Source organism: Glycine max, chromosome 4 (assembly GCF_000004515.6).
Source record: "Glycine max cultivar Williams 82 chromosome 4, Glycine_max_v4.0, whole genome shotgun sequence".
Classification (NCBI taxonomy): domain Eukaryota; kingdom Viridiplantae; phylum Streptophyta; class Magnoliopsida; order Fabales; family Fabaceae; genus Glycine; species Glycine max.
Window position 1 is genome coordinate 1,390,337 of NC_016091.4, and position 26,818 is coordinate 1,417,154.

The following is a 26,818-nucleotide window of genomic DNA, read 5'->3' on the forward strand; positions in this document are numbered from 1 at the left end:
TGCTTTTTTTTTTTTTGAAGAAGGGAATGGGTTTGAATTGAGGAGCGGTTTGCGTTTACAACGGTCATATTTTGGATCTACGGCTCACACGCATTCTGCATTTGGAACGGTGAATATCTTTACCAGATTCTCTATTTTACTTTCCATAAATACGGTCTCCCATTCCTTTTCTTTTTCCTATACATTTATTATTCTCTCCATTCCTAAATTATAAGACAAATTTTTAAATTTTTTTTTATAAGTTTTTTTTTTAATTATCCTCTTCATTAATTATTTCTTTTTTTAAACAGGATACCATTAATTATTTTTTCATAAATAATAAATGATATAAATTGTCTTTTTTTCATTTATGATATTTAGAGAATTCAAGAGTTTAGTTTTAAAAATTATTATTAATTTTTTTTCAATTTTTAGGTATTTTATCATTACATGTCACAAAAAAAGTTAGAAAAAATAAACAATCTTGTTTTATTATAATTATGATTAGTAAACTCTCTCATTAACTAACTCATACAAGTTTATAAATACACTTTTCATATTGTCATATGTGAGTTGACTCTTGAGTAGATTTTAACTAAATTTTATAAACTCTAAACTTTATGATTTATTTTGTTTTATTATATTGTTAAAATGTTTAATTAATATGTTATTTATAAATGTTTTGTTATTATTTTTATATAAAATAAACTCTTACGAGTATGCTAGTTGAGTTCAAAAGTTGAGTTTATGAAACTTTCACGAATCTAAATTCTCGAGTTTGATAACCTTAATTATAACGTTATCATAAAATATATAAAAATAAAAAAATTGACTAATAAAATTCATAAAATGATAAAAATTTGATAATAAAATTTGTAATCTAACCAAATTAATACTATAGTATTGTTTTTCTCCATCCATAGATTAATCGTTTTAAGAATAATTTTGAAAAGTATTATAAATACAGACAAATTAAATGGCATTGACTATTTTTCTCAATACATTTATTGTTATTATTAACTATTTTTTTTTGCTTGAATATAAGACACTTTTTTAAAAAAATTGTCTATTTTTATAAGATTTTTTAATTATCCTTTGCACTAATAATTTTTTTTATAAAATCCTAATTATTTTAGTTCATAAATAATAAACTTTATGAATTGATTTTTTTTCTCTCTTTGACTATAGATTTGGAGAATTGAATAATTTAGTTTTGAAATTTCATACTCCACTACTATTTTTCTCTATCCATCGATTAATTATTTTAAGGATAATTTTAGAAAAATAATATAATTACCGATATATTTAATTTTATAAGCTAAATTAATCAAAAAAATTTAATGGTGTATGAATTAATTATAAATGTTTTATATTTAGAAGCGCATGAAATATTAATTATCAATTACTGATTATTATTATGATTAATGCTTTGGATGTTTTTTCTTCTTATTTGTTTTACTTCCTTCCTTTGATTCATTGGGGTGGGTTTGTTTTGGCTTTTGATCTGCAGAGTGTTTGCGCATGCCTTCTTCTGTTAATCATGATCTTTGGTATTAATTTGTTTTTTAAATGGCAGAATCTTTTGTGTTTGAAGTTTCACTTTGTAAAACGAAGACTGTAAAATAAGAGTATCCAACCAACCAAATTTATGTGAGGCTTTTGTTTAATATACCTCCCTTTTGCTTACTTTATAATCATTTCTTCTTCTTCTTTCTTCACAGTGAAGAATGTTCACCGGCAGTTTTCTGAAACATATGTCAGCGATCTTTTTATGCCTATAAAAGGCTTCTTACGTACCACATGAATGAGTGAATTCAAATTGTGAAACTTCTCTTCCTCTGTTAGCTAGTTTTGTGTGCGTGAGTGTGAGGCAAATTTTCTTCTTCTCCATGTTTTATTTGTTCCGCTCTACATGTTTGTGGGTTTTTTAGTTTCTATCCCACTGTTATTACTAACGTTTCCTATCTGGAACAAAGATGAAGATGAAACCAAAATAGAGAAGAAAGTTGTTGAAACAAGATGCGCGACGAGTAAGAGCGACATGGGGGGTGTACTAATTTCCAGGGGAAGAAGAATGATTGAGTAATTAAGGTAGTGCGCGGCCCAATTTATATTTTTTTCTCTTTAAAAAAAGAATTTGGGCCGAACACTATTTATTTATATAAAAGCTAATGAAATTTATTTAATTTGAGTTTACTTTATGTATATTGTCAATGTAAAATTCTTATAGTAAATATCACTGTTAATTATTTGCCTATAATAAATTAGGATTGAACCTTAATTTTTTTTAATTAAGTCAAACAACTTATTTAAGTATAACTTTGTCGAGCTCAACTTATTTCCATCGTTACTTTCCATCGTTACTGTAAGGATAATGAAATTTATACAGATTATTCATCATTAGGGTAGCTCCGCTGAATTTAGTTTCTAAACGTGTAAATTATTTGTTTTGCCGTACAAATGGCACACTCTTACACAAAATATAAATGAATATGCCAGAGTGAGGTTACCTTTCAACTATCTTCGATCGAGACAGTCCAACGTTAAAAAAGCTACATAACCTACCCCATCTTTTAAAAATTACATAAATGTTTATTTTCTGTTTTTATTATTTTTTATTTTCAGAAAATAAATTTTATTTTTAAAATTTTAAGATTTAAAAAATATGTATTGAAAACAAAAAAAAAAATCTTAAAACACTACTGCATTTTTACTTATTCAAACAATTCAATCCAAACACCACCTTATTTTGTCATTGGTGGAAGACAGTGGTCAGACACACTTTGATAAGCTAAATCAATAATAACGATATCAACATCAAATCAAACATTTACATAACATTATATTACCATAAAAAATGAAATGAAATTTAATCTGTTCATACTCTGTTCTGGATCTTGCCATGGCTCTTTCGATTTTTCAATTTCTTCTGTTCTCAATCAGCAATTTCTTCCTCGCTTCTTCTTTCCAAGATCTTCTTCTTCTCTCTGTTAATGCGCAATCACACAATCTCACTCAACCTTCAGTTACGCCAATCAACTTCGATCTCTACCATTCCAGGTAACTGCTCTCGCCGTTACTCCCTGATCTACTTTTTCTCACCTTCGAATCGCATGTTTTTAATTTCATAATTGAATTTCGAATTCGACAATGTTTATTTCTTTCTTTTTCTTGTCTGTTCTCTTTTGGTAGGGCAGATCACGTTTTATTTCACCGTTAAATTTAGGTTACGATTTTGTTGAAAGAATGTCAAGGGACGGTTTCTTGATTGGTAGCTTTCCTGTTTGTTTGGTGAGCCATTTCAAAATTAATTTTGAATGAAATTGATTTTGCAAAATTGTTTATATTCTAAAAGCAAGTTAACAGTAAAACTCAGTATAAATGTTTTTGATTCAAAATAGAAGTTACCTGAAGTTGTTTTAACTCAAAATCAAGTCTAGACCTAAAATTGAATCCTCAAGATAGAATAAAACCTGTGAACATTTATTTAAATCACGGTAACTGATATTTCAATGTGATTTTGGATGATCGTATGATCTAAGGTGAATCTAAACATGCACTTACTTTCTCAATTATTATGCTCTCTGCAGCATTTAATACTCTTGTTGTGCTTATGTATTGTTTGTTGATGAAGCAATGTTTTTGAAGCTATTTAGACAGCTCAGTTGATTTATGAAATTGTTTATTTGTTTGCTGAACCCTTTTGTGGGATTATGCAGTGGCAATTTGATGGAGGAGATCAGGGCCTTGGTCCATCGTCACCCAGATAAACTCACTGTGGGTCATTTATGGAGTATATAGATTGTCTGTCTATTGTCCATGTCTCACTTTTCTAGGATGCATAATTCATATCTTTGATGTTTCTAAATAGATGGAGACAATTAAAGCTGGAAACAAAGGCTATGGTGCTGAGGTTTCAGTGGTTACTTATTGCAAGGAAAAGAAAGACAATGATGAGAGGTCGAAGCTTCGGATTCTTCTTGTAAGCTTTCTTCATTTGTTTGTGTTAATGATAAAACTTTCATGTGGCAAGGCATTTAATATTGCAAACAATTGTATGTAATAAAAGGGTAAAAATTATGATAATATGATTATAACTAGGCATTCTTATTAGATAAAGTTATAATTTGGCATGTAGTGGATAGTTATCTCAAATTGGTTATTCTGGTGTTTTTGACAGATGATTCCTTGTCTTCCAGAGTTTTGGGCAGCATGGAAGGGAGCTGATTACCACAGAACTTGCTTTAAGGATTTTGTCTATCTTAAGTGAAGAAAAATTTCTACCCAGCATGGATCAAGCTTCCTTAAACAGTGCACTTGACAAGCTTGTCATTAAGGTAAGTTGAAATTTCTACCATAAGTACATGATAATTGTGAAAACCATCTGGAACTTGACTTTGATTATCAATATGCTGGTAAAGTTTGAGAACAATTTATTTTTGATATTAAAACTTTGTCCCAGTTGTTGCACACTTTATACTATGCAGGCATGCAGCATTACATTTGATGTTCTGCTAGGCAGTGTCATTACAATTTTTGGTATCTTCCATCCATATATTGAAGTTTTAGACTAAGCAAGTACTTTTACCAGAGGAAATTATGTCAGTGCATGCTATTTTTTTCCTTTTTCCTATTTAATATGCTTGCATGCTCAACCATTTATTGCCGGTCAATTGGTAGAAGGATTTTGACAATGTATTTAGTTGTATCTTGGAGTTAGATTATGAAAAAAATAAGATGAGAATTTAGATGTATTTGTAGTATAATGGAAATAAAAGAAGAGATTTGGTATCTTAAAAATGTTGATGGCTAATTATTTATCAGGTGGTTCCAATGGAAAACTTGAATGGCCGCAAAGTTGTTGAAGCTGGAGATCTCTGTGAGAGAAGAAATGGTCTTGTGTTTCTCCTTTATGATCATCAGTTAAATGATTGACTAGCTTTGAAAATGCCTGAGTTTGTTTTATGTGGCAGGTAGAGGAGTTGATCTCAACCGGAATTGGAGTGTAGATTGGGGCAAAAAGGAGAAGGTTCATTTTGATTCTTCAATATCTCAGTTCATAATATTAAATATTGTTAATTAAGGGTGTTTTTTCCGGTGTCCATTATTGACTTGCACCTTGTAGATAGGTTGCGATAACTGATAACAATAGTGTATGGTGTGGCTCTCTTTATCTTTTGAAGAAATTTATCAAATGTTTAATATTTTGAAGCATCTCTTTTTCATTTTCATTATTCACAAATCAATAGGATTATGATCCATATGAGGAGAATCCTGGAATTGCTCCATTCAGTGAGCCTGAAAGTCAAATTATGCGGAAACTTGCCATATCTTTTGAACCGAATCTATGGGTCAACGTGCACTCTGGAATGGAGGTAAGTTTAGTTCATTTTTCACCTGTTTCTAAAATCAAAATGATTGATTGCCCCCCTTTATCCACATCTGTGCTTAATTCAGGATTTGCACATTATATAGTCCAAGCATGAATCAAAATTAGTAATTGAATTGTAGATCATAATTCGTACGTGCTCTGATAAATTCCATTAGTATTATGCATCAACCATGTGCTCTAGTACTAATGTACTATTCCCAACACAAGCTTCATATTTGATCCTTCATCTAGGCACAACCATGTGCTCTAGTACTCTTGTACTATTCCTCTTCTTTAGCAAACTATATTCTTGAAAACCTAATTCTTATTTTTTGAAGCATAAAGTTTCAATCAACGGGAATCAAGGTTAATCTCAAGACTCCACCAGGATTTGTCATGTTTTTATGCAGCTGAAAGTTGTGATAGAAATTCTTGATAATATCTTTTGCAAAATAGAGGAAGTGTCAGCGCAAATATTAGGAATGGGCATACATTATAGACAGTACATTACTTGAGGGTTTTCTTCTGCTCTTCTCAATGGCAGATCCATGTTTAGCAATGTGGGTGTACATCCTGCCATTCAGTTCCAAAATTCTTTAATACTAATATAGTAGTGTCAGGTTGTCATTTAAGCATCCTTGTCTTTAAAACTTTGCCTCCATCATGTTGATTTTTATTACATTTTGTCTCATGAAGTAAGAGATAATGTCTTGCCTCCACTACCCAAATTTCTGGGCCTGTCACCAGCTCCGATTATATTATTTACTACTATTGTTTTGTTTGGTATTGTTGCTTCTTTTACATTATTTGACACTACATTAACTTTTATTGGCAAATGTGTAAACTACATTATTTTTAATTTGGTCAACATGCTAAGGAACCATTCATATATCACTTCATAGTTCATATGACAATTTTTGCTGTCCTTTTTCTCCCCTCATCCCTCTGCAGGCTCTTTTTATGCCTTATGATCATAAAAATACAACACCAGATGGATTGCCATTGCAACGGATGAAATCATTGCTTGAAGAAGTAAAACATCTTCATTGCCAAGAGCGCTGCATGATTGGGTCTGGAGGCGGTTCTGTAGGGTCAGTTGATTTTTTGTTTGAGATCTGATGTGGATTGATGCAAATTTTCAAAAGGCCAAGTCCCAAGTGTTTATATTTAATAAATGTTTTTTTTTTCCTGTTATCTATCTTTGTTGTGAAAAGAAAAAAACACTGTTGTGTCTAAAATTGGTTCAGCAGGGTTAGTTTGATTTCTGGTAGAAGTGGAATGAGTAATGGCTGCAAACATGTTTCTCAGGTTTTATATTTTCTCCTGCCATCTATCCCTGGCTCGCAAGTGATGTCCATTTAGTGGACTTAATGACCAGACGAAAAAAATTGGCCATTACAGTTTTCTGTGTCAGTTTTGAATGCATCATAACATATATGGAACAAAACCAAAGTGGGTGTAAGATGGAGAGATACCCTTGCTCAAAACACTGTCAACCTATAATGACCTTAACTTATTGATTTGCAAGCTGTACTCAAACGACACTTGCTGTCTGGAATTGTCATTTAAAGGTCTCAAATATTCTACCACTTTTGATAATTTGAAGTCGTAAGTGGGTAGCCTAGCACCATGTTTTAGGTGCCGATTTGTTAGAATGAAAACTGTAAATTTTGAAACTAAAAAATACACAATCTACCGTGCTTCAAATTTTTGGTCTCGAGGTTGTTAAATGCCTTTGTATTGCCATCTATACATCATTCATTCTTCAAAGTTTTTAACTTGCTTATCCAGGTATTTTGCACACGGGACAGCAACTGATTTCATGTATGACATTGTGGGGGTACCCATGGCTTTCACCTTTGAGGTTTGTCTGTTGAACTTCTTCCTTTTTTTTCTGCTGGACTTTTCGGTGTCCTTACGTCTTCTTGTATTGACTAGCAGATATATGGTGATGGAACTGCCTCATCGAGAGATTGTTTCAAAATGTTCAATCCCACCGACCTTGCTACCTACAATGTATGTTGCTTTGACTCAGCAAGGATCGCTCCATTCCATCCGAGTGTTTCCTATTCCTTTACTCTCAAGAGTTTTTTTTTTTAAATAAATGTTTTTAACTTACAATTAAGGTGAGGGGGAGTGAATGACCCTTGGCGCGCGACAATATAAAGTTATTACTAGGGGTGTGCAAAAATTAGTTCGGTAAAAAAATCGAACCGAATTGATTTCAAATTGTTTTAACCGGTTCGATTTTATATCCAAATAGTCAAACTGATTTAGAAACTAGTTCAAAATCGAACTGGTTTTAAAAAACTGATTTTGAATTGAACTAGTTCAAAATCGAACTGTTTAATCAGTTTTAACTGGTACTAAGAGTTGAACCAATTTTGAATTGGTTTTCAAACTAGTTTTTGAATTATTTTTTTCAAATGAAAAAAATATTTAAATAAAAACCAATTCGACTAACCAAACTGGTTTTGTAGAAACAATTTGATTAATCGAATTGATTTTATAAAATAGTAAACTCATTTTTTCTTGAACTAGTTTGAAAAAAAATCAATTTGAGTTAGGTTCGGTTACAATCTGGTTCAATCCGAACCAGTTTTTTTGAACACCCCTAGTTACTGCCTTGTACATTTTACCCTCCCAGGTCTCCCTATGTGGGAGAACAATTAAAATGAGGGAGATTACATGTGGAAAAAGTGGGACAACAATGATTCAAATATTTTATATTGTCATTTTCAGAGAGTTCTGAGTGACTGGTCGGCAACATTCTTTACGATTTTCAAATTGGTGCCGCAGAAACTTGGTGATTCAAACGCGTCTATTTTGAAGCCGGATAAGTTGGTATCGATAGATGAGTATCTAGATGGGTATTTGATGGAAAGAAGAAATAGATATGGAAAGAAGTTGGAGGTGCTTGAGCTTGGAATGCAAGAAATAAGAACATATTTTAGGCTCTTTTTATTATCTTCAGTGTTATTACTGTTCATGTTCTGTTCTAGAATTTCAAAAAGCAAGTGTAGACCAATTGTTTCTGCTATACCCCTCTAAAACTATGTCGTAGGTTAAATTGTATATCCATTTTTGGGGGGAAAAATTGTAAGTTAAATTGTTGTCTGTATTACTATGTAACGCGAGCCTTTTTTTTCTGAGGCTATATAATCTAATTCTTTATAGTGCCCAACTCAAGGACTGGTGGGTTGGGTTGTAAACGAATGTATAAAGGTTGTTTGTTATACCCGAACGTCAATCCTTCTCTTTTACATTAGATTCACGTACAACGTGGTCTAACGGGGTTGAGGCACAAGTAAAGAAATGCAATTGCATGATAACAAGGTCTAACGGGGTCTTTGTCTTCAATTGATATCTGATATTTAAAATAGATAGTTATTTGTTCATCAAATTTCCGATGAAGAAATGGCACGACTAAGTCCTCTACGTAACTACCGGGAAGCAAAGCAGTGGGGATGTAAATGAAGTGCATAAAATATGCATTTCAACAAATTAATTTTACTTACATTAACGTATGATACATAAATCACAAAGAGAGAATCAGTTTAAATTTCATATATTGAGGGACAGATCAACAAATACATGATACAGCATTACAGGAAGCCATAAATTTTCTATGCATTCCATGTCGTGATTTTCCACAGCTTCATTTCTCATTCAGGAACTGTTGGAGCGTACATATCCGGCATGACCCAGACATACTGCCCCAAAGCACCTGCTGTGAGGGGACAGCGGGGGTTATGCTAGTCTACAAGGAATCGTGATTTTATTATTACATTAACCTGAAAGATTAAAAAATCCATCATAACTTGAGCTTTCCAAATAAATACAGTAAAACAAAATATGACATACTCTAAAATTGTTTACATGAATCAACATACAACCACCAATCACTACATCAGCAACTATTAATATATGTTCTGACAGAGAAAATCAGTTTAAATTTCATATATTGAGGGACAGATCAACAAATGCATCTTCTTCAATGGAAGTCAAAGTAATAAAGAGCCAATTTCAGACTAATTTTTTACATATAAAAAAAAACTTCGTACCCCATTGCCCAGAGGCTCTTCGCTATGCGAAGGTATGGGAGAGGGATATTGTACGCAGCCTTACCCTTGCATATGCAAAGAGACTGTTTCCGGATTCGAACCCATGACCAACAAGTCACCAAGGCACAACTTTACCGCTGCACCATATAATGCCGACAATTTCATGGTTTGGTAACAAATCCATAATGCAGTTACCAAGAAAATATTCATTTCAAAATAAAAACTAAAGCCTGGTGACATGCAATCTTAAGCATAGGCTGCCAGTTAGCTAGCACTAACCTTCAGAATTATAACCATGTAAGGTGAGCAAATTTGATTCTGTTCTGTCTTCATGAAAGAATGTGCTTGATAATTTAACTATGATTTTAGTGTCTGCTTCATGTATCTAAGAGCAGACCGCAGCATTGCTCTAGCTTTTCGATCAGGAGTGCACCCAGATGCGACCATTTCTTCATACACAGCTGGAACCTGAAACCCAAACAATGCAGCATAGTTTGTGCAATGAAGTTGATTGACCTTAAGCAACCCATGAATAAACTAATAAACAGGCTACACAATTCTTGCCACCAAAGTTGCGGTCATTTTTCTTCCTTGAAAAATCATGCTATCATCCACGTTAGGGATAATGTGCAATGTGATGGTACTTAACCTCTCAATAACATGACAAAAAATTGATAAAAAAAAATGGCAAAAAAACTAGAGCCAAGTCAATTTATATGTTGAAACTTGAAACAATGCTATTTTCACTGATTTGTTTACTGTGCATCATCACTGCATAGGGACTGCAAACCAATACAGAAGAGAACTACGGAAAAAGGTCACACTTGGAATTCTAAGAATGTACCGCGGGCAAAAATAAACCATGATAATTTCCTTTGATGAAGTGCAAGACTGAAGGGTCATGAAAACATAGATGACAAACTGACCGTGACAATGCTAATTTATGTACCTTTTGGAACTTTTCAACACGAATCAAAGCTTTCATTAGTGTGGTATAAGTAACTACATCAGGTTCAATGTTCTGCAGTTAATATGAACAAATACATAAGTACTTGACCAAAGACAACTCAAAAAACATATAAAAGGGCACATCCATAAAAGAAGAAAAAGAAAGAACATGTGAAAAAATCATACGTTTTCTTTCATATACTGCAGCACAGCAAAGGCTTCAGCATCCCTTCTGTCTTCACCGAATGCATTGATCAATGAATTGAGAGCTAAGAGACTAGGTGTCAGACCCTCAGTTGTCATCAACCTGAATGCATTTACTGCTAGTTCAGACAAACCCTGTGAAAATTATGCCAAATATTACCAAATTCATTACTTAACCAATCCACTCACTGAATACGAGTTAAAGATGAAATTCAGGGGAAAAAAACATAAGGTGCATTTTCAGCCTAATATCCTTTCCCACAGCCAGTTCTTTATGTTTTTCAATGGAAGAAAAATAAAGAATCAGTGATTTCCTAACAGAAATTAAAACCAATGTCTGCCAGCACCACAATGTAACGTCAGGTCCTTGAAAAAGAAAAAAAAAACTACTTAATAGCGCTTCATCCCAAATTCCCAATGCAAAGTAAGTATGAACAAAGGAAATTTTTTAGGTTTCAATCGAGTGATGTGATTCAATATAAAATAGCAAAGCTGGGATAAGATGAATGACGTTTTAGACTTCACAGCTTCACTCATGGAAAAGGTCAGTAAATCAAAGAATAATACTCGTGCCAAAGCTAGTAAGGTGCAGACTGCAGACAGGTAAACTTATATCAGTTCATAAACAACACAATCAGCATGTTGGTGTATACCGATTGACGATGATTAGATTAGCAAGCATTGAATTACTTGTAATCACAGTTATTGATAGACTTCCCAGAATACCATACATACCCTTTGCGCATAGGCATTGATCAGAGCATTATACATGGTTGAAGTTGGCTTGAACCCAGTAGATTTCAAGACCTCCAAGCACTCAATAGCGTCGCTAAATCTTCCGGACTTCCCATACACATCGACCAGAGTTGTGTAAGTAATTGAATTAGGCTGCAACCCCTGACTCTGCATCTTGCTCAAAAACGCAGTCACTTGCTCCCACCTCTGCTGCTCCCCCATAGAGTTAATCATAATGTTATAAGTAGTGATGCAAGGCGAGTATCCCCTCTGCTGCATTTCACTGAACAATTCCTCGGCCATATCGTGGCGTCCCGACTTACAATGACAATCGATCAGCGTGTTCCAAGTAACGATATCCGGCGGAATCCCCTCGGACAACATCCTCTCAAACGTGGCCATGGCGTGATCAAGGCAGTTATACTTCCCAAACGTATCAATCATCACATTGTAAAAATGCCTATCAGGCTGCACACCACTGCTCTTCATATCCTTCAGAACCTGAAACGATTTCTGCCACTCCCCTTTGTCGCGATAATTCGCCAAGATTCTACTAAAAACATAAGAATTAGGTTGCACATTGCTCGCTTCCATCTCCTTCAACACAATCCTCGCACTCTCCCACCTCCCCGCGTGCGCATACACGTCAATCAACAAACTATAAGTTTGCTCATCAGGCTTGACCCCAGCCTTCTCCATTTCAGAGACCACAAACTCCGCATCCTTAAGCGAACCCGTTCTCACGTAACCTTTAAGCAGAGCATTATAAGCCCTAGTTCTCGGTTCCAAGCCGTTCTCTCTAATCTCCTCAAACAACGCTTCAGCCTCATGCGTCCTTCCCGAATTCCCAAGCGCCAAGATAACCGCCACAAGCGTCGAGGGCTTAGGGTTCAGTCCGTTGCTCTGAGCCATAGCTAGAAACCGCATCGCGCGAGTCGGATCGCCGGCTTTGGAGAATCCTACAATGATGTCGTTCATGAGGTGGCCGTCGATTTCGATTTTATCGGTCTCGATTTCGGCGTAGAGTTTCTGGAGAATTGGAGAGTCGATTTTGTTGGAGCGCGTCAGGTACTGAATGATGGAGCTGTAGTTGACGAAGTCCGGCTGGTAACCGTCGCGGCGCATTTTGGACATTAGGTTTAGGGCTTTCTCGACGTCGCCGTTTCGGGCGCACGCGCCGATGAGCGCGTTGTAGGTGAGGGGAGTGAGGACCTGACGCTGGGAGAGTAGGAAGGCTTCGTAGAGCTTTTCGGAGCGGCCGAGGGCGTTGATGAGGATGGAGTAGAGGAGCTCGTAGGAGAAGCAGAGATTGTGTTTCTGGAGCCATGAAACGACGGCGTACGCGAGGGCGATGGAGGAGGAGGAGGAGGAGGAGGCGCAGAGAGACTTGAGGAAGGCGTGCCAGAGTGGGGCAGGGACGGCGCGGTAGGACTCGGCGAGTTGGAACTCGGTTGAGTCGAGTGAGGTGGGAGGGCTTGAGTTGGAAGTGGTGGAGAGGAAGCTGAGGAGGGGGGTGAAGTCGTAGCGGCGGTTGTGAAGGGAGAGGATGTCGTCGGGGCCTTCTTCGAGGATGGTTGGTTTGGCGGTTATGGGGCTTGCGGAGGATTGCGGCGGCGGGAGGAAATGGATGTTGTTGTGGTGGCTGTGGCGGTGGGTGGATGGGGAAGGGAAGGGGGTTGTTGTTAGTTGTGGTGGTAAAAGGTTCATGTTATGTTATTGTTTATCATCAAGATGACCCAGTTGGATTCAAATTGGATATTTTTGGTATGAACCAAATACGTTACTACGTCAAAGATATAACCAGGTCGTTCATTAAAAATTACTACAAAACCAAGTCTAGCCTAATCAATGGAAGAGACTATCTGTTGATCAAAATATTCATATTTAGTGTTCCTTTGTATCTCAAATAATATAAGAGATGTGTGACATTTATGTTTTTCACATGCTAAAGTATGATCAACCTTAATCAAAGTACTATTGTGAAAGGTAAGATCTTATAATAAAATATTATCCATTAATTATTTATATTATTATGTTTCTTATGAAAAATTATGTTATTTTTTTATAAGAGCAAAGGTATTGCCTGTTAAATTTTATATTTATTACTAGTATAAATGGTTTTTATAAGTTAACCAATCAAAAGTTGGTATGTAATATTTTTTTTTTACTTCTACAATAATTAATTTTTTTAAAAAAAATTAACACAAAATTATAATATCAATTAATAAAAATTAAAAAATATAATAAATTTTTTAATAAACAATCTATTGAATCCTTGTAGTATTATTTTCTTTTTTTAAAATAATCTTTAAAATAAGAAAATTATTTAAATAGTCATAGAAGTATTAGAAATCATGTTAAGTAATTTTCTACATTTTAAAAATTCCTTTAAATTAGTCTTGAATCATATTAAAATACATCAACTTAGGGATTGGACTAATAAATATTCGGCACTCAAGATATTACATAAATAATTTTATTGGCTATTTAGGAGAGAATATAGTTATTTTAAACTGTATGACCCTTAAGTATTTAATTCGGTTGGTTAATCCCTAAAAAAAAAAAAAAACTGCATGACTTTAATGGGCTTGGTCCGAACCAGGTTTATATACGTGTAATTTTGTGTCTCCGAGTGTTGTTTGCTAAACCCTCTGCTCTGCGGCTTATTTGGTCACGAAATAGGGTTTTGCTTGCAACTAAGATCGATAAGAGGACGAAGCGGGGAAAGCTACCGTTGCGTGCGGCCACAATGGGAGGGTCGCGAGTTCAAGTCAACAAACCTCACAAGTCCCGTTTTTCATCCAAATCTTCTCGCAACCTTCATAAAACCTCTGTCAAGGGTTAGTATTTTATATCCATGCCGTTAATTTGTGTTTTTCTTTTCCTTTTTGCCTTTTTCCTAATGTTTGGTTTTGGGTTTTGGTTGTTTAGACAGACTCGCAATCGCAAAATCAGAGCGCAATGTCGGCAAAGGAGCTCGTGCAGCTCGAATTCAGAGAAATAAAATGGTATTTTTCTGTTTCTTTGATCCTATTGTCTCTTACGCGTTGCATTTATATTTCAGAGTCACTGATTATGAATTTTTTTGACAGATACGTGATCAGAAAAGAGCTGCTGTTTTGAAAGAAAAAAGAGAACTCAGTGGGTCGAGAAGTCCTCCCCGAGTGATAGTGAGTGAATCATGGCTTTTTCTTGAACTGGATTTCGCAATTTGTTTTTTGGATACTCATTTTATTTATCTTTTGTTCTTCACAGGTTCTCTTCGCCCTCTGTGCTTCTGTGGATTTAGAATCACTTGCTGATGATCTCTTGTCGTTATTATCTAAAGATACTTGTGTGGTGCTGTCAGGAACCGTTGCTTCTTCTGAATATAGGACAAGAATAACGGTATACCAGATTGCTGCCTTATTATTCTGACTATAGGACAAGAATTATTAATTTTGTTAAGAGATGTTAGTACAGAGTAAAAATAGGTTTAAACTTGTGTAACATAACATTCTTGCACCATTCAATAGCTTTATGTAGAATGCAGTTTTTATTGATTCAACTGTTGAATTACGACTATCTGTTATGTTGATGATTGTTAGTTTGTGTCAAATCTTACAAAAATTGAAATACAAGAAGATGGTCCTTATTTTCATATATGTAGAATGCAGTTTTTATTTTCATAGTTGGTCCTTATTTTCATATATTTCAATGGTTCATATATGGGTGTGCAATGCTTTTTTGGTGTGTGTCATTGTAAGCACTGAGTAATGAATTTAAATGAAAATTTACATAGATACATCAAGGATTGAGTTAACAGTTGACTTGAAATGAAGGTGAGGAGGAGTCAAAACCTCACTTTCTCTCACAGCTTTATTAGATTCAAAATGTTACATATATATAGGATACAAAAAAAAAGAGAGAGGAGAGATGACAGTGACATCTCACTGATGCCTTCTGAATAAGGCTTACAGATTAAGCTACCAAACAAAGCCAAAATACAAAAGAAATATTCAACATTCAACACTCCCCCTCAAGCTGGAGCATATAAATCATATGCACCAAGCTTGGAACATATAGTCTGAATTCTGGGTCCTCTTAGGGACTTAGTCAAAATATCCGCTGGCTGGTCATTAGAACCAATGAACTCAGTGACAATCTCCTTGGACAGAAGCTTCTCTCGAATGAAATGACAATCAATCTCTATATGCTTAGTCCTTTCATGAAAGACTGGGTTTGAGGCAATATGAAGAGCAGCCTGATTATCACAATACAACTTCATTTGCAACTCTTCACAAAACCTCAATTCTTGCAGAAATTGTTTAATCCACATGAGTTCACAAGTAACCATAGCCATCGATCGATATTCAGCTTCTGCACTAGACCGAGCTACAACCGTCTGTTTCTTGCTTTTCCAAGAAACAAGATTTCCTCCAATGAAGACACAATAGCCTGATGTAGACCTCCTATCCATGGGACAGCCAGCCCAATCAGCATCACAATATCCTGATAATTGCGTATTACCTTTGTCTTCATACAACAACCCTTGTCCAGGAGCTCTCTTAATATACCTCAAAATACGCATGACAGCATTCCAATGGTCCAAATGAGGATTTTGCATAAATTGGCTAACCACTCCCACAGCAAAGGAGATATCAGGTCTAGTGATGGTAAGGTAAATGAGTTTTCCCACAAGCCTCCTATATCTCTCGGGGTCAGGATAAACTTCACTTTGATCTGCCATGAGCTTCAAATTAGGATCCATAGGACTTTCAACAGGTCTACAATTTTGCATACCTGTTTCTTCTAAAATATCAAGGGCATACTTCCTCTGAGAGATCACAACACCATCTCCTGATTGAGCCACTTCAATACCAAGGAAATACTTCAAAGATCCCAAATCTTTGGTCTGAAAATGACTGAATAGATGCTCTTTTAGCTGGCTGATCTTAGTAGCATCATTCCCTGTAATCACTATATCATCAACATAGACCATTAGATAAACACATTTTCCAGGAGATGTATGACAATAAAATACAGAGTGATCAGCTTCACTTCGTTTCAGTCCAAACATGTGAACAACATGACTAAATTTACCAAACCAAGCACGAGGAGATTGCTTCAACCCATAGAGAGATCGATGAAGCTTACACACAAGGCCATACTCCCCCTGAGCAACAAACCCAGGTGGTTGCTCCATATAAATATCCTCCTCAAGATCACCGTGGAGAAAGGCATTCTTAATATCAAGCTGATGGAGGGGCCAGTGACGAATAGCAGCCATAGCAAGAAACAGACGAACAGTGGTGAGTTTGGCGACAGGAGAGAAAATATCACAGTAATCAATGCCATATACCTGTGTGTAGCCTTTAGCTACCAAACGAGCCTTAAGCCGATCAACCTCACCAGTGGGCCCAACTTTAACAGTGTAGACCCACCTACAACCCATAGGGGTCTTACCAGGGGGAAGAGGAACAAGCTCCCAAGTACCATTATTTTCAAGGGCCTGCATTTCATCAATCATAGCCTGTCTCCAGCCAGGATGATCAAGTGCCTCACGGACAGTGGAAGGAATGGCAAGGGAAGACAATGAACAAACAAAGGAACTGTATGAAGGAGACAAACGGTGATAGCTTAAGAAATTATAAATAGGATGAGGATTACGAGTAGAACGAGTACCTTTTCTGATGGCAATGGGCCAATGTGAATCAGAATGAGGAGAAGAAGTGGAAGGAGAGGGCGGATCCATGAGTGGAGGACTGGTTGAAGAAGGACGAGAATCACTAGGAGAGGCTTCAGGTACTGGAGATCCAATCTGCCTTGTCCTGTGTTGATCTGTAGTCAGAGGTGGTAAGATGACTTCAGGTGAATTTGGTGAGGAAGATGGAACAATACTGACATTTTGGCCTGAGTTATCTAGGGGATAAGGAGAAGGAATAGGAAGAACTTCTTGAAGAGATGAAGAATGGTCCACGGAGGGTGAAAAGAAAGGTGTGTCTTCAAAGAAGGTTACATCTGCAGACATGTAGTATCGTCTCATGGTTGGAGAGTAGCATTTGTAACCCTTTTGAAGACGAGAATAACCCAGGAAGACACATTTGACTGACCTAGCAGAGAGTTTATCTAAACCAGGAGACAAATCATGAACAAAACAGGTACAACCAAACACTTTAGGAGAGACATGAAATAAAGGATCATGAGGAAAGACAAGTGAGTGAGGAATTTGGTTTTCAAGAGAAGAAGGCATCCGATTTATTAGGAAACAAGCAGTAAGCACCGCATCTCCCCAATGATGTATCGGAACATTTGAATTTAGCATTAGGGAGCGTGCAGTTTCAAGAAGATGACGATTCTTCCTTTCTGCAATACCATTTTGTTGTGGTGTGTGAGGACATGTGGATTGATGTAGAATACCTTTGGAAGACAGAAAAGAAGAAAGATCATGAGAGAAATACTCTTTAGCATTATCACTTCTGAAAATTTTAATTGTTTTTCCAAATTGATTCTCAATTTCATTGTAGAATGACACAAATATAGGCAAAAGTTCAGATCTGTCTTTCATTAAATAAACCCAAGTACATCTGGAGAATTCATCAATGAAGGTTACAAAATATCGAAAACCAAAAGATGTAACACGACTTGGTCCCCAAATATCAGAATGAATGGTAGAGAAAGCCGAGTTACATCTTTGTACAGTTTGAGGAAATGACGACCTGACATGTTTTCCTAGTTGACAAGACTCACAATCTAAGACTCGAAGATTCTTAAGACTAGGGACCATCATCTTCAATTTTGATAAACTTGGGTGTCCTAGACGATCATGCAAAAGTTTGGGTTTTGAGATTGCAAAACAAGACCCAGGTGGACTGGATTCCAAATAGTAAAGTCCTCGTGATTCATGTCCTTCTCCAATCAGTCGCCCCGTCCCATGTTCCTGAATAACAAAAGAAGTAGCAGTAAAGGTTACTGAACAATTTAACGAACGAGTTAATTGACTTAGTGAGATTAAATTATAGGGACACTGCGGAAGGAATAAAACAGAGTTTAATTTCAAGGAAGGAGACAATGAAACTTGACCACTTCCTTGAGACGCAACCTTGGAGCCATTAGCTACAGTGACGAGGTGAGGAATTTTTGGTAAGGAAAAGGATGAAAAGGAAGACTTATTACCAGAAATATGGTCAGAGGCACCTGAGTCGAGTATCCAAGGACTAGGACCTTCAATTGATTGAGAGATACAAGCTGTTGAAAAACATGGTACAGATGAGGATTGAGCTTGGTTGCTGGGTCTCTCAGATTTGAGCTTCAAATACTCCTGATACTCCTCATCAGAGAACTTAGACTCTGCTTTCTCTGATCTAGAAACCTGTGCAACCTTGTCAGGAAACCCATGCAACGAATAACAATTCTCTTGGGTGTGACCCATCCTCTTGCAGTAGGTGCAATGAGGACGTCCACCCCTTCCATTGCGGCCTCCTCTGCTGTTGCGACCGCCTCCTCTACCACGTGATGCAACCATTGCTGACGTCTCCACACTATCAGTAGGATTTTCATCCTTCGATAAGTGAGGCACACGGAGAAGCCTAGTGATGAGAGAATCCATGGATGGAATCTGATCCCCAGCGAGTACTTGATCACGAACATGATCAAAGTCTGAGTGTAAGCTTCTCAGGATAAGAACCATGTAAAACTTGTCCAGTTTCCTGTTCACTTCTTCTAATGAATCAGCCACAAGAAACTTTCTCAGCTCTTCCACGGCAGCCCGAGCCTTACCCACATGAGCAATCATGTCATGGCTGGTTTGCTTAAGGGCTGTAACCTTCATGGTTGCATCAAATAAGCTCTGAATATCATTGGCAAAAATTTCTTGAGCCTTCTTCCAAAAGGAACGACACGTTTTAAATGATCTAAGGATATCCAAAATATCCGGCTCAACTGATTGCCATAACACAGCACACAGTTGATAATCAAGCTTCTCCCATTCGGCTCTTTTGTCACTTGAAACAGAATCGGAAGCTTTCTCCAAGTGGTCATGGTGTCCTTGACCAAGAAACCAAAGTTCTACGGAAGCAGACCATGAGGGGTAATTTTTCCAATTGAGTTTAGCAGCTGTGATGATTGGAGTCCCGGAGAAGGAGAAAACAGGTCCAGGGGAAGCCATTTTGACCCACAAGGTGAAACCCTAAGGGAGCAAAAAGGTGGCTGTAGCGTTCCAGGTGACGAAACTGGAAACTGAGGGCTGGAACGGACTCAGGAGAAGCCGACCAAGAGAACGGCGGAGGCGCGGCGCGATTCCGGCGGCGCGTGGACTGCACGCGCCGGAGGACGCGCGGGACGGTGGCGGCGCGTGGCTGCTCCGTTGCTGACGCGAGTTGGCCGGCTGGCTCGCGCTTCCCAAGGCGAGCCTAACCCTGGCTTCGCCGGAGAAATGGCCGCCGGAAAGTGACGGCGGCGGCGGCAGACGGCGGCGGTTGCGGCGACGGCGGCGGGCGACGGCGGATGACACCTGCTCTGATGCCAACTTGAAATGAAGGTGAGGAGGAGTCAAAACCTCACTTTCTCTCACAGCTTTATTAGATTCAAAATGTTACATATATATAGGATACAAAAAAAAGAGAGAGGAGAGATGACAGTGACATCTCACTGCTGCCTTCTGAATAAGGCTTACAAATTAAGCTACCAAACAAAGCCAAAATGCAAAAGAAATATTCAACATTCAACAAGTTGAAAAGGAAAAAAACAAATTTTAACATTTAATAATTTACTTAAAGATATGGAATTATGAAACTCAGAATTTGTTCATTTTTGTATGTTAGAACATAGACCTCCACCTGGTTAATTGAATAAATATTATGTTCTACACTTCAGGTACTAAAAGCACCCCATGGCGATCTACTATCATGCATGGAAATGGCCAAGGTATTATTGTTTATATTTGCTTTGTTTCATGAGTTTAAGTTTGAAAGGTGATGGAATTTGGCTCTTGATTACCATTGGATACTTTATATTGTAGGTTGCTGATCTAATGGTTTTTGTGGCCTCGGCAAGGTCTTCATGTGAAGAAACTGATTCCTACTACATTGACTCATTTGGAAATCAATGCCTTTCTGTATTTAGATCTCTTGGTTTACCAAGCACTGCTGTGTTTATTCGTGTATGTAAATGATGGATCCTACTTTTTTTGAACTTAAACTAATAATTCCCATGAGCTTATTATCATTTCATGAAGAAATTGAGTTTTAAATATTTATGTGGAATTTTTGTTTTATGCATTCAGGATCTATCTACTGATCTTAAACAAAGAAATGAACTAAAGAAGATGTGCACATCTAGTCTTGCCTCGGAATTTCCTGAGGATTGTAAATTTTATCCAGCTGATACAAAGGATGAGCTACACAAGGTAATTGTTTCATCAATTGTTGGCTAAAAATTCTGATTGTACCTGCTGAACTTATCATCAAATGTGCACTCAGTTTGATGGTCTAAGCCTAATACTTCTCCCCTATTTACAAATGCAGTTCTTGTGGCTCTTTAAAGAGCAAAGGCTTAAAGTTCCTCATTGGAGAACTCAACGATCATACCTCTTGTCTCAAAAGGTTTGAATTTATGATGATGGAACTTCTGTGTTTGTTTCAAGGTTTCGTTGAATTTTTCTTGCGAACTTTGAACTTGGGAATATAACATATATGTGCATATGGCCACATTGCATGTGTGTGATTTACCTTCAGCATGTGCCCACAGAGTGAAATTAAAACCCCTCATTGGGTAGGTAGGTTATTTAGTGTACAGAAGCTGCTCTTGTTATAAATAGGACTAAGAATAAATTTGAGGTAAGCTTTATAGAACCAGTTTGATCCAGTGAACCACCGGTTTTATTGTTTTTTATTGGGTTAAGACCAGTTGAACAGTTTTATGGTTTTCCAGAACACATTGCCGATCTGACTGATCTGACCGGCTCTCAAACCAGCCAATCTGATTCAGTTTTAATAACTATGTTCCTAGGAATATCATTCCCAAAATGTTATATTTGCCCAAAGAAAATACCTACCTAGATTAACAGTCTAGTTTAATCGTGTGTTTGCAATCTTGTGTCATTAAGCAAACCTGAAGACTATATCTTAATTTAAGAGAAAAAGTTAATGAGAAGCTTTCAATCATATATACTTTTTTCCTAGAGCCTTCTGTAATTTGATATGGGTGCTGTTAGATGCTATCAATTTACATACAGTTTTTTTGTTATTGATGACATTATCATGCTTACCACCCACCCTAAATTATAGGTTGATGCAGAATATGATGGCAACTCTGAAAAATGCACCCTGTTTCTCACTGGTTACCTTCGTTCTCGTAACCTCTCAGTCAATCAACTGGTAATTGTCAAGGTCATGGATTTGCTACTGTAGTTGCATTGATTTATTAGTTGTCTCACAATTTTTTGTCAGGTTCATGTTTCAGGTGCAGGAGATTTCCAATTGTCTAAAATTGAAGTTCTTAAAGATCCTTGTCCTTTGAATTCAAGGAAAAATCAGGACCTAATGGATGCTGATGAAATGCATGATGCAGAGGTATATACTTTTACAGTTTTATACAATGTTTTCAAAACCAGAGCAGCCATAGAATCGATAAAGGAATAAGCTTAAGGTTTTGTGATTAAACCGGATTTTACTTGGACACATAAAATCTTAAAAAGAATATAAATGTATATGCCAAGTATGTAGATTTGGAGGTCAATGCTTGTTTATATTTATTATAGACATGATTCACAATAGAACATTATAGCATTGTGTGATCCATCATGTAGTCAACCCTCCTAGTGCATGTGCTATGTATATAGTTAAAGTGCATGTTGGGTTTGTTCATCTTATTCTGGAGAAATAACTGCATACTTTTGTTGGCTTCCTACTAGAGTTCTTAAAAAATAAGCTATTATTTTTCCATATGTAAGACAAACCAAACTTGCTAAATCATTTAAATTAATGTTGAATTATAACAATTTTACTAACTGTCTATTTCTCTAATATATGACAGTCCCACATCTAATAACTAAAAGGGGGATTATGTAAATTATTTATGTTTGATTGATATTCATTATTCAAAAGACAATTTTGGTCGATTTTATGATAAGCACACCCCTCCCCTTCTTTTGAGTCGATTTGCTGAAAGTTTAATACCTGTTGTTTAGGAAGCACTTGGACATTGTGATATTTCAATTTATTTAACCTTTGAATCTCATGCTTTCTTTAACCATTTATTTATGTGTTAATCCTCTTTAATATTTTAGGTCATTGGTTCTCTAGCTCCTGATCCTCAAAACCAGGAAGCCTTAGTGGTTGAGAATATACCTGATCCTCTTGCTGGAGAGCAGGTAGACAATGAAATCTCATCTATTTTCATACTCTTTTGTTTCTTGAGCTTTTGTATTCTTTAGTTTTTCCTTAACACCCTTTTAATCAAATGAAAGTTTTCTAATTTTATCTATTTTAGTATTATAGCAAAATGACTAGCCAGGAATACATTTCTGAAGATCAGCCAAAATGACCCATTATTTATTGCCTGGTTGTTTTCACCGTTTCTTAGCCAACCCTTGATGGAACCCTAATTTGCGAATCTAATTTTTAGCATCAACAATCTGGGGAATCTATTTGCAACTCTCTGAAATTGGGTTGAATAAAAACAAAGAAGCAGAATTAGATAAGGAGATGGAAAGAACAACACCACAATCTTGAAAGATTGATAAGTTAAGGATGATTTGTCACAAAGAATAGAATTCTTTGATAAGAACCTAAGGTTTCACACGAGAATCAAGTGTTTTAGAAGTCTATTTAGATCTCCCAGTAATAACCCCAATGATTAATATAATAATTAAAAGACTTGAAAATAGTAATAAAAAGTTGTGGCAGTCCATCGCAAGTCCAAAAATAGGCCCAAAATACCATTAAAAACAAAAATAAATCATATTCTAAAAGTTGGCTAAAATTTGAGCTTTGCTTCTTCTCTTTCCTCCATGAGAGAATTTAGTCTCTTGTTGACCTCTTCTTGGAATCTCTCTTACTCCTTGCTCTGGTGAGCCCACCCAAGCCAAACTCTTCCTCCTCCGTGGATAGTCCTCTATCAATCATCCCCCTCCCTAAAAAAGTTTGTCCAAATTATTGGGTGTTTAAATACCCTTTGTTAGCCTATTTCTTCACTTAATGATGGGGTACGACATCATTTTTTGTTACCAGACATGGCCAACAGAGGCTGAAATTGCTAAGGCTGATGAAGATAAAAAGAAAAAGAAGATAAAAAAGAGGAGTCTTCCTCATGGCACTTCAGAATATCAGGTCTGAATTTTTTTATTCATTTATTTCTGAATGCTTTTTTTTATCTTTTACTTTTTAATATTTATATTTTTTTGGCCTTACCAAATATCGAGTTCCTGTATAGAAATAATATATTTCTAGGTCTTACTTTGATTTTCAGGCTGCTTGGATTGTGGACGATTCTGATGAGGAGGAGTCGGATTGTGACAATGAAAACGATGATGGTATGGTGTTGGATGAAGGGGAGGATGGATTTCCTGGTCAAGAAAACAGGTATTCAGACTTTGATGGTGATGGGGCTTCTCTTAGATTGGGAGATTCTGATGAAGAAACTGACATTGATTCAGTGATGATGGTGAGCGCTTCTATAAAACACATTAGTTAAATGTTTGCCATCGGACAGTCTCTGCCCCCCCCCCCCCCCCCCCCCCCGCTGAATTTGAACACAGTTATAGTAGGTAGCAATGTTGAATTAATATTTAATTTTACAAGCTCGTGCATCATACAGACTTTCAGCGGTGTAGATTTTGTGAGAATTTCATTCAACCAACAGTTATTCATTTGTGCAAGATTAATTTTGATTTTCATGGTGCCAATGGTTTCTAATCTATATCCATCAATGCATGATTACTTCTGTTGTATTACAGGAAGTAGATAATTTGACGAGAGAAAAGATAGAAGATGAACTCAAGGAACTTAAAGAAGCACATGCTGCAGATGAGGGTGCATTTCTCTCCTTTCCTATTCTTATTAGTATTTATTGGTCACATTTGTCTCTTTTAAAAAAGGCATGAATATTTGGTCTGCATGTATCTAAAGTTTATCTAAATTATTTTTCGTGTAATTTCTCTTGTTCCTTCCTGTGTATTTGCAGTTGTATTGCTGATATAATTATACTATTTCTAATTTGTTGCTTGTCATTTGTTTGTTTTCTTGTTGCAGAGTTTCCTGATGAAGTGGATACACCATTGGATGTTCCTGCTAGGAAGCGGTTTGCAAAATACAGGGGACTCAAGTCCTTTAGGACTTCTTCATGGGATCCTAAAGTATGTATCTTTTGAAGAATCTTTATAGTAAATATCGTTGTCCCTAACCCCCCCCCAAAAAAAAAAAACAAAAGTCTGACATTTCTAAATATCAGGAATCTCTACCCCAAGATTATGCCAGAATTTTTGAATTTGATAATTTTAAAAGAACACAAAAACACGTTCTTGCTAAAGCTTTAGAACTGGATCAAGAAAACCGGGAGGACTGTATTCCAGTTGGCTCGTATGCTAGGTTGCATATCATGGGAGTGCCCAGTGCTGTTGCTTCAAAGTTATCTTTGCTTGCAAAGACAATCCCGGTTACAGCATGTGGGCTGTTGAAACATGAGTCCAAAGTATCTGTCCTTCATTTCAGGTGATTTTGTGCTTTACTATTTTCATTGTGCCTAGCGCACATCTTATTATAAGTTGTGGAACCATTCTGAACATTCAAAAGATGTGTCATGAACTGAAGTCACATGTGCTGTGTAGTGTGAAGAAGCATGAAACATATGATGCACCCATCAAATCCAAGGAAGAGTTAATTTTCCATGTTGGGTTTCGGCAATTTGTTGGCAGGTATGGCATTCAATTTGAAAGACTTTTTGGCGTATAATGGATATATTCAGGGATAAATATTTTGGTAATTGCAATTTTTTTGCAGGCCAATTTTCTCTAGCGAGTTCATAAATACAGACAAGAACAAGATGGAGAGGTTTCTCCATGCTGGGCGTTTTTCAGTTGCTTCAATCTATGCTCCAATTTCTTTTCCTCCTCTTCCTACGATAATCCTAAAAAGAGCTGGAGAGGATGCTGCACCTGCAGTGGCTGCTGTTGGCTCACTGAAAACTGTTGATGCAGATAGGATAATCCTTAAGCGTGTTATTTTGACAGGGTATGTTTATTATTGATAATTTATGGTCTTTTCTATTGAAATCTTTCCAATACCGTTTCTGGGAAGAAATTTCAGCATTTTATGATTGTTTATGAAAATTGATGATTGAATTTATGTTTTGCTTATTTTAAGATTTTAAAATTGTGTTGCAGTTATCCCCAGAGAGTATCAAAACGTAAAGCTTCTGTGAGACACATGTTTTATAATCCGGAGGATGTTAAATGGTTTAAGGTGAAAATATATTACCCTGTCCGGATTCTTTAAACTATACTTGGATGGTAGTGAAGTTTATTCGCTGATACCTAATGAGATTTTTCATGTGGGTGGTGATTGCAGCCTGTCGAGCTTTATACCAAACGTGGTCTTCGTGGTCGAATAAAAGAACCTGTTGGTACACATGGTATGTTGGTTGTTAGAAACCTTTGCCATCAATTTTACTAATTAACATTCTGACAGCTAGTTATTTTAGGGAGAAAACAGATTATATGTTGCTTGGTCAAAGATTTACATGTGCATTCCATGATTCTTATAGTGACCCATTGTTTTGAGCTGTTTTCTGCAATTTCCTGCTTGTTTTGCCTATCAATGTTCAAATATGTGTGGGGTATATGATATTTTGATCATATTCTATTTATTGCTTAGGTACAATGAAGTGCCTTCTTAACGGGGTTCTTGAACAGCGTGATACTGTATGTATGAATTTATTCAAACGTGCATACCCGAAGTGGCCAACCCATCATTTTCCTCTATCTGAATAAAGGAATTCAGAAGTGTATATTGATTGGGAATGAAGCTCTGGTTCAGATTGACTTCCTCGTATGGAGGAGATGCAGTTTTGTGACAAATTTATTTTCCATTTTCTCCACCGCCAGTTACCCGCTGCCCATGTGCACTTGTGAGAGAGATCAGACGTTTTCTATTTTTTTTTTTTTGCATACAAAATACTGAGAATGTAATAGTTATTCACATGTCGGCTAAAGGGTGCTTGCGTAAAATTTATTAATCTTTTTAGTGCAGTACTGAATTTATCGTTTCATGCGGGGGCCTGGTTCATTTCTTTTGAAGTTGGGTTGTTGCTGACGCACTTACAGCTGTTACTGGGTTTGAATCTTTTAACAATCACCACCTCTAACCTGTTCAACAAGCTAGCGTTTGAAAGTAAATGTATACCGAATTTGTGTTGCTACAAAACATAGGAAAGGAAATTCTCTATTTGCACTTTCAAATAGTGAATTGACCAAATAATCCTTTAGTTCTACAAAACATAGGGTTTGTTTACCAATTTTTCATTTTTGCTTTTAGAAAATAAA

General features: G+C 36.3%; 3 protein-coding genes across 6 annotated transcripts; 2 read left to right on the forward strand and 1 right to left on the reverse strand.

Annotated features, from left to right (window-relative positions):
* Positions 1-2,704: 2,704 nt before the first annotated feature.
* LOC100805425 (metallocarboxypeptidase A-like protein TRV_02598) lies at positions 2,705-8,562 on the forward strand. 2 transcript variants are annotated; one of them, XM_003523056.5, is made up of 11 exons: positions 2,705-3,039; positions 3,699-3,756; positions 3,851-3,961; positions 4,179-4,316; positions 4,804-4,873; positions 4,953-5,008; positions 5,229-5,354; positions 6,302-6,441; positions 7,142-7,214; positions 7,292-7,366; positions 8,093-8,562. In XM_003523056.5, exons 1-11 carry the CDS (start codon positions 2,882-2,884, stop codon positions 8,399-8,401), a joined length of 1,314 nt encoding a protein of 437 aa, XP_003523104.1. In that variant the 5' UTR covers positions 2,705-2,881; the 3' UTR covers positions 8,402-8,562. The 2 variants fall into 2 exon arrangements, with proteins under 2 accessions (XP_003523104.1, XP_006577942.1); XM_006577879.4 differs by having other exon boundaries at positions 8,150-8,562.
* A 340-nt stretch (positions 8,563-8,902) lies between these two features.
* Positions 8,903-13,118, reverse strand: LOC100808427 (pentatricopeptide repeat-containing protein At5g42310, chloroplastic). 3 transcript variants are annotated; one of them, XM_003523062.5, is made up of 5 exons: positions 11,302-13,114; positions 10,549-10,701; positions 10,364-10,435; positions 9,694-9,882; positions 8,903-9,144 (listed from the first exon to the last, which is right to left on the reverse strand). In XM_003523062.5, the coding sequence occupies exons 1-4, from the start codon at positions 13,006-13,008 to the stop codon at positions 9,772-9,774; spliced, it is 2,043 nt and encodes a 680-aa protein (XP_003523110.1). In that variant the 5' UTR covers positions 13,009-13,114; the 3' UTR covers positions 8,903-9,144; positions 9,694-9,771. The 3 variants fall into 3 exon arrangements, with proteins under 3 accessions (XP_003523110.1, XP_040870679.1, XP_006577944.1); XM_041014745.1 differs by having other exon boundaries at positions 9,694-10,435; positions 11,302-13,118; XM_006577881.4 differs by lacking the exons at positions 8,903-9,144; positions 9,694-9,882 and having other exon boundaries at positions 10,549-10,669; positions 11,302-13,116.
* Positions 13,119-13,919: 801 nt separating this feature from the next.
* LOC100812533 (pre-rRNA-processing protein TSR1 homolog) lies at positions 13,920-26,511 on the forward strand. Its single transcript, XM_003523070.5, has 21 exons — positions 13,920-14,141; positions 14,233-14,309; positions 14,394-14,471; positions 14,557-14,688; positions 20,155-20,205; positions 20,300-20,440; positions 20,564-20,686; positions 20,805-20,882; positions 21,567-21,656; positions 21,729-21,851; positions 22,568-22,651; positions 23,511-23,609; positions 23,749-23,943; positions 24,236-24,311; positions 24,531-24,634; positions 24,730-24,989; positions 25,106-25,192; positions 25,278-25,508; positions 25,661-25,739; positions 25,845-25,908; positions 26,151-26,511. Exons 1-21 carry the CDS (start codon positions 14,051-14,053, stop codon positions 26,264-26,266), a joined length of 2,379 nt encoding a protein of 792 aa, XP_003523118.1. The 5' UTR covers positions 13,920-14,050; the 3' UTR covers positions 26,267-26,511.
* The last annotated feature ends 307 nt before the right edge of the window (positions 26,512-26,818 follow it).

Coding starts and splice junctions, on each gene's coding strand:
- LOC100805425 (XM_003523056.5), top strand. CDS start 2,882: ATGGCTCTTTCGATTTTTCAATTTCTTCTGTTCTCAATCAGCAATTTC. Junction 3,040..3,698: donor TTCGATCTCTACCATTCCAG/GTAACTGCTCTC, acceptor GGGATTATGCAG/TGGCAATTTGATGGAGGAGA. Junction 3,962..4,178: donor CGAAGCTTCGGATTCTTCTT/GTAAGCTTTCTT, acceptor CTTGTCTTCCAG/AGTTTTGGGCAGCATGGAAG.
- LOC100808427 (XM_041014745.1), bottom strand. CDS start 13,008: ATGAACCTTTTACCACCACAACTAACAACAACCCCCTTCCCTTCCCCA. Junction 10,702..11,301: donor TCAATGCCTATGCGCAAAGG/GTATGTATGGTA, acceptor TAATTTTCACAG/GGTTTGTCTGAACTAGCAGT. Junction 10,436..10,548: donor TGCAGTATATGAAAGAAAAC/GTATGATTTTTT, acceptor TATTAACTGCAG/AACATTGAACCTGATGTAGT.
- LOC100812533 (XM_003523070.5), top strand. CDS start 14,051: ATGGGAGGGTCGCGAGTTCAAGTCAACAAACCTCACAAGTCCCGTTTT. Junction 14,142..14,232: donor TCATAAAACCTCTGTCAAGG/GTTAGTATTTTA, acceptor TTGGTTGTTTAG/ACAGACTCGCAATCGCAAAA. Junction 24,312..24,530: donor AGCACATGCTGCAGATGAGG/GTGCATTTCTCT, acceptor TTCTTGTTGCAG/AGTTTCCTGATGAAGTGGAT.